The 11,161-nt window shown below is 29.0% G+C and overlaps 1 protein-coding gene across 2 annotated transcripts; it reads right to left on the minus strand.

Moving 5' to 3' along the window:
* Positions 1-7,620: 7,620 nt before the first annotated feature.
* LOC119683456 lies at positions 7,621-8,783 on the minus strand. 2 transcript variants are annotated; one of them, XM_038097133.1, is made up of 4 exons: positions 8,312-8,783; positions 8,103-8,237; positions 7,958-8,028; positions 7,621-7,894 (listed from the first exon to the last, which is right to left on the minus strand). In XM_038097133.1, exons 1-4 carry the CDS (start codon positions 8,327-8,329, stop codon positions 7,783-7,785), a joined length of 336 nt encoding a protein of 111 aa, XP_037953061.1. In that variant the 5' UTR covers positions 8,330-8,783; the 3' UTR covers positions 7,621-7,782. The 2 variants fall into 2 exon arrangements, with proteins under 2 accessions (XP_037953061.1, XP_037953060.1); XM_038097132.1 differs by having other exon boundaries at positions 7,949-8,028.
* Between the last annotated feature and the right edge of the window lie 2,378 nt (positions 8,784-11,161).

Genomic DNA, 11,161 nt, shown 5'->3' on the forward strand with positions numbered 1-11,161 from the left:
TTTTTTATTTACTTTCGAAGAAGAAGATAATATTTAAATAAACTGATATGTACTGCAAAAATACATATAAAATACCCATTAAAATACAAACAAAAATTCATACTTTTAAAAAAGTAAAATACATACCTATTACTTTCCCATAGGTGGGGAACCCTTTCTTGGATATTCCAGGAAGAACTGAGAAGGGAATTGTTAATTCAAAAACTGACATATTTTCTTATTAAAATTTACTAGTCTAAGAAAATCTTTACGGGAATATTTAAGATATTAATTCTAGTTTTTTTTTTGATTTTAAAATAAGTCATTTTTAAAAACAAAGATTTGATAAAAATCAGAATAAAGTATAAACCTTTCAAGAAAATTTTTTTCAATGAAGTCTGATAAAATTAAATTTGAGACGAACTCGAGAAGTGATTTAAAGATCTGTTGTGTCCCCTTCATGGATTTAGAGTCTTTCTTTTGTTACACTTAATCATTATCATCAATTATAATATTGAACCCACCTTACCTCTTTTGTTTGTACATCAGATTGGATTAAACTTTCAGCACAAGTTCCACGATCTCTTTCCATTTAATTCAAAACGAATAAGTACTATATTACATATATTAAATAATTAAAATTTATTTCAATTTGTTATAATAATATTTTACAATCAAATTTTTTTTATTATTCATGTCATATTGTTTTTTTTTTAATCTTTTTATGGGATTGAGTCCTCTTTGCAACGTAAGTTGGGTTCTCGCTCTAATTCATCTTGACACATTTCTGTGTCATTTTTCATATTCCACTCATTACTTAGTGCTGTCTCCAAAATTTATCCTTGAATTTTAGTCGTGGAAGCTCAATATGTTTTCTTTACTCAGGCTTTACTTCTGGGATGTGTTTAGATATTGTCGGTTTTGGTATTCAAGACACATCAACGAACCACTTAAGTTGAAAGCACAATGTGGTTGATGTTGAAAAAGCTCGAAGTTCTGGAAGAGCAATTGATATCGACAAAAATAAAATTAACCCAGAGCTTGATGTGAACCGTCGAGAAAAACATCCTGAAAATAAAATTATCGAATTCATCCGTTTATGATTATGTTAAGCAAAATCAAAAAAGACCAAAACTGATCCAAAAAAAGGACAATATGAGACCCCATAAAAATTAATTAATCCACAAGGAATGTCTATAGTTTCGATGGGATGTATTATCTCATCGACCATTTAGTCAATACTATCAGTGAGAGTTTTTGAAATAATTTGAATCAGTTTTCAGATACTAGAGATAAAGAGATCCCACAGAGCGTGAGCTTGAAATCATGTTACTGCCAATGAATATAATATATTAAAATGAATGATTCAATAAAATTTATATAAACTTTAATGAAATCGTTTTTTAGATTCATTACCGAATTTAGTACACATCACCCAAAAAAAACCTATGCAGTATGTAATTGATTTTTAATATTCACTTACCAACATTGTATTTTTTTTTCAGTGTATTCTCGGTTACTGCCAGCAATGTAATAAATGTAAAATAAATAATTGCCTGAGCAGTTTACAAAGAAGCTACTTCAGTGGGCACTCACCTCTGTGCCGATACCAGTAACAATTCAAAGATACGAATAAGGAAAAAAGGTAAGCGACTAGAAGACACTTCTGCCTCAACAAAATATTATACTTCAAACTGGATATATTCCTTCCTTGCCTGCGGCCTCTGCTATTCTTCTTGCGAGTTCTGGTTTTTTCTTAGAACTTTTCTTCTTACACTGCATAGCCTGGCACATTCGTTACATGTACGAGTTGTAAACATTTACGATCACTTCGAGATAACACAGAGCTCTCTTCCACATTTGTAACTCTTACAAAGTACTTTTCTTACATTTTGCTAACATCGAAAATACTGGGAGCACTTTTATTAACATTTACATAGAAAACAAACTTATACATATCTATAACGTTTTAGGGTACCTCTTTCACATATTTAAGCTGTTCGACAAGGTATGTTTTTAAAATCTTAAAGAGATTTATTTTATTTAACGAACCCTTATTTTAGTCGAATAGATCTGTTGTAAACAAATACCACGAGTTTTGATAACATATTAGAGATTAGTTTAAAGTATTGGGCCAAAATTTTAAATATATACAGATTAGGTTTGGATTAGGGGATTGTGAGTAACATCGTAGTATACAGAATTACACATATAAACACTCCAGATAATTGCTATAAAGGTGAAATGGAAAGAGATTGATCTTCTTTAATTCAGTAAAAAGTGTTTCATATTCTTCATAATGTTGTGAACAGGAATGGCAGTTTTATACCCAGTTAGATGATTTGATGAAGACGAATATTTGGCTGATGTTTACACTGCAACTATTGTAAAATGAATGTAATTACGTATATGATTAACAGGTCTTCAGGGTTCTCTTTGTTGGGTATTAGCAATTTTTCTCCATGTTGTCATAAGTCCACTGCTCTATGATAATTGATATTATTGCAAAAATTTCTATCTTATTTATATGAATTAACTTTGATCTGACTGCCATGGTTTTTGCTGGCCTCTCACAGAAAACAATCCTAGACTAATACTTTTTTTATCTGGCACGATCAACATCAGTAAAGAGTAGATTCTATTGAGGGGTCTCGAGAACTAAAATTACTTTCGAACTGCTACCTAATCAGTTAATATTGTATACTGTAAATTTTAGTAAATAATTTGATATGCAACGTAGCCTTTAAATTTTAACGATTTTCTGACTGACCGACAAATATTTACCTGTAGTTAAAAGTTAGTATTAGGGTATAGTTTAAGCAAATGAAAAGTGATATTTGTGTAATGCCTGCTTAGGAAAAGATATTCAATTCTTTTCATAGGTAATCAGAAATATTGTCGGTGGCAACGTAAGAAATAAAATCCTATCTACGGAGCTAACTTGAGCTAGCTTGGAACTAAAGTTAGTTCAGAACTAACATTTTCATGTTCTTAAGTGAATCGTGACGTATGTTAAAAGATTTGATAATGCTTGTGTCTAAGAAAAAAGTAATGTAAATAAATCAGAATTTTTTCGGAGCCATTCTGTGCTTTAAAGAAGAGCTAAGAACTGAGAGTAGCTCGAAATAATGAAGGTTCGGATGTTGTAAAATGAATTGCATTAGGAATATAAGCGGGGTTGCATTAGGAATGTTTGCATCTAACGAACATTGGCTTTAAGACTTTGAATCTAAACTATTACCTAATGGAACCGGCACCTTTAAACTTTTTCTTTAAGATTTTAAAAACTTTTACGATTTCTATTTGTAATAAATGCCTGGGAAATATTAAGAAAAAGTCTTTATATTTTATATTAAATTTATCAGTTAACATTTTTCTGTATATTTGTATTTGTGAAATATTTCGTTGGAATAAAAAACTCCAAACAGCATCTAATGTGAGTACTACATCAAGTTACCTATGTTTCAATTTGATATATGTTAGAAATTTTTCTTAGAAGTCTATCTAAAAGATATTATTGGCTATTATTGCATAGAAATCGCTTAATTTCTTGAGAAAATTTTTTCTAAATATGCTCTAGAATATTTTTTCACTATTCACTACTCTTGTATTCAATCCGAAGTCAGCAAAATTGTTGAGAAGGTGTTATTCTTAAGCAAAAATAGTCATAAAAATAATAAGAGTAAAATAACAACATCTTAATATACGAGCAGATATTTAATTTCATTAAATTCATGTTAAGTCAACACAAAATGTTTTGAATAAACCCGTGGCCATAGTATTGCACGCGTATCCGAAGTATACAAATTTTACTTTCGCAGACTCAGCATCTGCGATTGCGCTGGGAATCTGTCAAGTTGTATCATTCTGAAGATCATTTCTTAAAAGCACTAATCAGCATTTTTCAGTTTTATATAAGTTTTGTATTTAAAGATTCTATTCATTTTATATATTTTTTAAAATAAATTTAAGGGCAAAAGGTTTTCAACATTATTAGTAGTTTCTTACACGGATAAATTATTATTGTTTAATATTTGTTTTTAATTTAGCATGTCTTCCAAGTCTTCCAAATAGATCATTTGAATGTGTCTCTTATAATCTTATTATACCAGATTCTTTAAGTTTCCACTATAATCAATTAGTGAGAAAGTATTAGAGATCAATTAAAGCATGTTACTTCAGAGCGAAGTATATAAATCAGTATAAAGATTTTATCTTGCTTATTTTAACTCAAAGAAAAGAGTTGATACTATTTATACACTAATTTAAAGAAGAAACTATGTAGACCTTCATTAGAATGCCACCCAGATGTAGATATACTAATGTATTTGACTGCAGAAAGGTAAGAACTTACCAACTAATAATAAAATCTATCTAAAAAATAGCCTTTATCTACGATTTGGTACTCACTTGGACAGACTTGGTAGCTTTGACAACACTAAAGCAAACCAATCGAAATCAAAATAAAGCAAACCAATCGAAAAATAATTTTTATTCTTTGTGTAATTACGGAGTTTACTGTAGTTTATGTCTTGCGTTTATATATATAATTTTGTTTGATATTCTTTGTTGTTATTCTGATTCTCTGCTGCTAATAATATTTTTATATAATAAAAAGTGTTATAGGCAGGTAAGTGAAAAAGAATGCGGATGAAATCATTCTCAGTTTTCTCTGAAAGTCATTTTGATTCCACGATCCTTGTAATTATGATTAGAAAGTTAGGTATATTACCTCCTGTCGGCTGCATTGATACATCCAAGTAGCTGGTCAATATAAATTAAATATTTTTCTTAATTATAAAAAGTTTTCTTACACTTGAGAAGTATTCAGAAGAAATAATAAGTAATGAAGATAACATAACAGTCTAGCAAAACAAATTTAACAGTAATGGTTTAACATGAATGCGGTGGGTCGATTGCTGTTATGATCAGTAACAGTGTAAAATCTATTAAGAACGACTGGGCAATAATGTTTGATTTATTATGGAAATATTATCGTTTTTAACTTTATTCTATATTAAATATATGAACATATTTAGAAAAACTTTAGTAGAGCAGACTCTGGCACTTTCGAGAATTATATACAACTTTTTCATATTCTTAAAATTAATTATTTCATATTAAAGTTAAAAATGTACAACTTTTGTAGCGAACATCTTTAAATATAATAAACGTAATAATCGGTAAAGTGTTCAAAACACACGTAACAGCATCTAATTTAGTGAGATCAGTTAATTTTACTTCCCAATACACAATTTCAGTACACACTTGAAAATACTTATTCGATGCAAGTCAGGAAATCCCATTTTAGTTGCATGCCGAAATTATCTTCCTGCTGTGTCTTCGCTGCATTTCTTTTGACTGCATCCATAAAAAACTGTAGCGTGTGTCAAATTATTTACATTTTACTGCGCACCCGCGGTTAAAGCTGTAGCAAATTGCTTTTCAGCGTCTGCAGTGCGCGCTGTGTGACGTTGGGTGCAACAGTCTAACAGTCCAACAGTCTGTCGATGTTCTTACATTGATCTGTTAATAGAAGCATGTGCGGTGTTTACCTAGTAACATTTATGTAAACAATATTAAATCTGTTTTCGTCTTCTTTGAGACGGAAACTTCTCTGTTTAGAAGTTTCGATTTACGCTGATTCGTAAAACTTAAGAAAGAACATTTTTGTTTCTAATTTTTTATTATTTATGTCTTGCAGTTTCTTGAATAAATAAACAAGATTAAAACCTTCATTGATGTGTTATTTATTTAATTGGCTTGGATATACAATCGACTTTTATACTCAATATGCAGTAGTCTACTGTATAAAATTCTAATAAATGCTATAGTATAGGACATTCAAAAATGTAAAAAATAATACGTTTTTATCTTAGAAGCTTATTAGTCATTTCATATATAAGTAACACATAAATAGATGGTTTAAATATATTTTTAACGTCCGTTTTGACGAAAGAAATTAAATTCTTGATATAAAGTATTGTCTTGGTAATATTTCAAATATTACCAAGTATCCATCATCAGTGGTCTTAGAATTAATTGTTGTATTTAATTATTCATAAATAATTTTTTTTTTCAATTTTTTTTAAACTGCAAGTACCAATCATTTTTCATTAGAATTTTTCATAAGAAAAATCGTTTGCAATGGACAGGAATATATGGTAATCACTTAGTACTAAATCTGGACTGTAAGGTGGATGCATAAAAACTTCCTTACAAAGCTTCTGAAGCTTATTGCGATTCGTTTTTGTTTTCTATGATTTAGCAGCGATTCGCAGCTGGAAATTCGGTCTATGAGGTGTTTTTGCGTTAGAATGTGTAGCAGCCATGCATCGAGCTTCTTTTTAAATCCAACCTTATTCAAATGGTTCCAATCGGTTTTTTATGCAGCCGCCAGGCTTGCGTTTAAAAAAAAAATGCCTTTAAAAAAAACTATAAAATATAGTGTATTTTCTATCCGCTAGTGTCCATTTTTGACGCGAACTCAAAGAAAACTGAGTTACCCAATAATGATCAATTTACCAGAAAGCATGCATAGAACTTTTTAAAGTATTATAACACTAACTTTATTTATTAAGTGGTACTCTGATGTCATTGACATATTGTACACTTGACAATTTTTGTCAGGTGTACCATAGTTCGTGGATATAAAATAGATTTGGACTTGATTAAAATCGTGCAATGGAGTACATTCTCAATCATATGGGGTATTACATATTGTGTACATATTTTATACTAAACTTAATACATTTTTCTCATTGGGGTACGAAGGGTATTGAAATCAACAAATTCGGACGAATTGCAATAAACATTGCAGTCTCTAAAATAACAAACAATAAAATTGGTTGGACAGACAGAAGCTCTCTGATTGTAGTCAAATAAAAAAAATTAACTTCTATATTGAATTACAAACAGCTGCGTTGATGTATCTATAGTGAGTTTGTGTAGATACGTCGATATTTAGCTAAGTATATACATATATAGAAGTACGCCAATAAATAAAAATATATGTATATGTAGACCATTACTGACAGAAATTGTTGAAGAAAATGACATGTTTTCAGTGATTGTATGTACTTGCATTTTTTAATGGATGAAAAATAAATTTTTTGGACTTAGATACATTTTCGCAACATCAATACATCCATACGTACAAACTACAAAAAATTATTACAGGTTTTTTTCAATCGATTATCATTTATTAAACCATTTGTTAGACCTATATTTTGTAGAATATAGTGGTCTTAAAAGTTATTTCCATAGCAGATAGACGTCATAGTAATGATTCTTATCTCTATCAAAAATGTCTACATTTTGGTTTAACTCTTTAGATCGCTCACATTTTTAATAAAAAATCTTCTGTTGTCACCCATAACTAGGTATGTTTTGTTTCCTACTACTGACATCAAATCAATCATTTGTGACTATATTTGCTCAATAATATATATATTCCATTTTAACTTTATTTATTTTCTTTACTTTAAAACAAACTACCAAATTACTGGTTTTATATTAAAGATCCACACCAGCCAAAATAATTTCTCATCCCAGCAAAAGGAACGTCAATTAAATTATTTTTGCTAAGCAGGGAAGACTTCCCTTCTTTCATTTTAATACTCTTATGAATAAAAAAAGTTATTGCATTAAACTAGTACTAAATGTAGCATTTTATTGATTCACTTAAATAATTAATTAAGTACATTAAAGATATACTTAAAGATACTACTAATTATTGAAGAAAAGTTCTCACGGCTCATTAGACATCATGAAGTGTTTTTTGTTTTGTAGCGTAAACCTCGATTAGTTTAGTCTCCAAAGGCTTATGATAGCAATTTGGGATGACACCAAGATTATGTCTGAGAGGAACACATTTAATTTACGCATCTGGATGGTATTCATTTCCACAAACAATCTATAAAATGAAAAATATATTATATGAAAAAAATGATTATATGATATGATTTACTTTACTGACTTGTGTTCGAATTTGGAACATGGTTCCGAAATAATCGTTTTCAAGAATAGAGCAGTAGCAAGCGTAAATAGCTAGAGAAGATTAACAACATTATTTAAATATAAGTTTATTTATATATGTTATATATGCAATTAAAATTCCTTACCAATGTGTATACATAATGTATTCTGTCTGTTTGGAATAGCATAAACATACACTTCATAAGATAAAAAATCGACGTGATGGCTGCGACTTGTAGATCCTTTAAGAAGAGACTTGTGATGATCAAAATCATGCAGAACTAAATAATCAAAGAAAATTAATTAAATAATTTTCTCAGAATTAATTAGAAATTAATTTCACAATTAAATTTACTTTGGTACTTAAATCCATTTTTATCAAAATTTAAATAGAGAATTCAGAGTCGAAGACTTAATCTCACACCAACTGCGTCTGAGAATGAACTGAATCGTACAAATTATTATTGCAAAGCAGCGAACTGAACAATGGACTTGAGTTTGAAGTATCGCGAATTGTGTAAACAAATTTCAGCTGGGACGTTAGCAACTTTTTGTCATAATTTTAGTAGTTTAAACGGTAGATTAAGTTCACTTTGGGCACACTTATTGCGAAGAAGTGCTCAACCGCTTAAATACTGCAAACTCCAAGTTTTTTTAAAGATGTTTAGTTTTTTTCAATTGCATTAATCTCTATTGATCTTTATTAGAGTTTATCTCAATTGAACAAACTCTTATCCACTAAATCTTTTGTCAGAAACCACTCCTTAGCACAATAATTACTTTGAAGTAGATGTGAAAAATTTATGCAATTGAGTTACTTTTTCCTTACTTCATGAAAGCTATCTACAAAAAAAAAATGATTTTAGAATAATTAAGAAGTGTCAAAAAATTCATTGTTTGACATAAAATCGAAAGAATAAATGATTGCTATATCTGTTTGAAATTAGATGGTATATTAGAGCACATCAAAGTGTAATCCGATCATTTTAATATTACTTCATTAAATTTTCATGCCATTTTTTTAAACTTAAAATTTTTCTGGAAAAAATATCTTAAGAAAATATTATATCTTATCCCACATAAATTGTGCAGATATATATTAAGGAAGGATTTACTACTTTTCACTTACTACTATTTTTGTATTGTTATATGAAGAAAAGTAGTATGTGTTAAAGAATTTAACTGAGGATTTGTAATTGGCTGAGGATATGTAATTTAACATATCGTGTGATTTGAACTATTAAATAGCCTCTATAATGATAAATCAACAAATGGGTTGAGTTATATCTGTATTTGTCTCTTGTTTCATTTGGGTTTCTTAAGTAATTTAACAATATCTAAACCTTGTCTTGTTATTGAAATGAAAAAATCGTTTAAATTTGTATTTTTGACTTTTAGGGTTGCAACTAAAATTTAAAAAATATTAAAAATTACTTATTTTTGAACGTCACGTAAGGGCCATATCATATAGAGTGTCATGGACTAGTCAAAATTGTCTCTTTTGGGCTTTGAAAGAAATGCATGTTATGCAGAGTTTCACAGAAATTGTAATAAATTATTACTAAAAGACACAAATGTTGACATGTATTACTGAACAAGACTATCTTGCCTAAGTGATGAGGTATGCATAATCTCGGCTCTCATCAACAAAATTTTGAACCGACATATTGTTTTTTCCTCTCACTCTCAATTTTATAGTTTGCAATCAAAACAAAAACAATTTTGCTTATAACAAGCCCATGATACTCTACATAACATGGTCCCAAGGCATATTTTGGCACTTTTACTGTCAAAATATGCTGGGACGTTGATTTAATAGAAAGCTTTCTCTCTTATTCGGAATAAAAGATGTTTTGATATTTTAATATTTTATCATGTCTACCATGATAAATACTTAGAGTTCTACGTATATAGTGCTATGTTTAGACTATTTTACTTAACTCAAAAAATATGCAGCAATATGTGCCAATTTTCATACGAACTCCATACAAAAACCATACCAAAAATATGCTAAAAAGGTCTAATAAGTATTAATGTAAACATGGTAAAAGATAAATTTGACATAATGTTATGAATAATATAACGTTTTGTGATAACTGAAATGGAAACATTTTAACATTGGATGAAAATCATAATATCTAACAGAGGATATACTTTGAAGGCAAGTATAAAATCGACAGGGGCAGCGAGTTAATAATTGAGTGGACTAAATTATTTTAACTGCATAAATTAACGAAAACTAAGGTATATATGTAAGGGATATATACTAAGGTATATACTAAGCTATATTATATAGGTATACCTTAGTACATACAATAAATAAGATGATACTGAATAGGTAAGTTGAATTTATACTTATGGAAGAGAGATAGAGAATGTGAAAATCTCAACGCTTTGTTACTAAATATACTTAGTTCAGCATTACTCAAAACATAAATAAGTTGAATATAGTTCATAATAACCAATATATATTCTAATAAAGTAGTCATGATTTTTGAATTTTTTATCTGGTACCGTAACTGGTTACCATCAAGATTTTTCCAGAATCAATTTATAATGCTTTGTATTCTCTAAATATTTAATTGGGTATATGTGTATATTAATTAACTATGAAGTTTAATGTTTTGTCCTATGAAACGCTGACTTTATTCAACAATCACATAATTTTTTTACGGCGAATTTTACTGTTAAATTGACCTCACAATTCGCCGCATACAATGGCATACTAAAGAAACCGATAGAAACAATTAAATTTTTTGGAGCACGAATAAAAGATTGAAAAAAAAATTAATTCATTTAATAAGAATTAATAGAAAAGATTTTAAGCTAAAAACCAATTATGTATACGAGGATCGTTTGATAAGTTCACATTTTTATCAGTTTTAAAATTAGTCTTTTATGTAAACCTTTTATAATTTCACACTTTTATGTCTATGGTAGTACAATTTTTTCATGCTTCCCCGATATATAGCCACAATACATCTGTTAAGCATAATATAGACGATGCTATATGTATGCAAATCAAGTACGCCGTGCTACCAAATCGTACTGTATAAATTGAAGTATGCATACTAAATATTTGTCTGCAGACATATATACGGTAAAATTAGACCTTGTTTGAAAGTGTATAACAAATTGCATACTTGGTCTACATACTTGGTCTACATACTTGGTGTGCATACATGTAGCATCGTCTATATCATGC

This window comes from Teleopsis dalmanni, chromosome 2 (genome assembly GCF_002237135.1).
Source record: "Teleopsis dalmanni isolate 2A chromosome 2, ASM223713v2, whole genome shotgun sequence".
In the NCBI taxonomy this organism is placed as follows: domain Eukaryota; kingdom Metazoa; phylum Arthropoda; class Insecta; order Diptera; family Diopsidae; genus Teleopsis; species Teleopsis dalmanni.

Bases quoted from the DNA above. Each gene is read 5' to 3' on its own strand.
- LOC119683456 (XM_038097132.1), bottom strand. The intron at 8,029-8,102 runs GTAAGGAATTTT...AATCTTCTCTAG, and splicing joins TACATTATGTATACACATTG to CTATTTACGCTTGCTACTGC. The intron at 7,895-7,948 runs GTAAATCATATC...TTCATTTTATAG, and splicing joins TTCGAACACAAGTCAGTAAA to ATTGTTTGTGGAAATGAATA.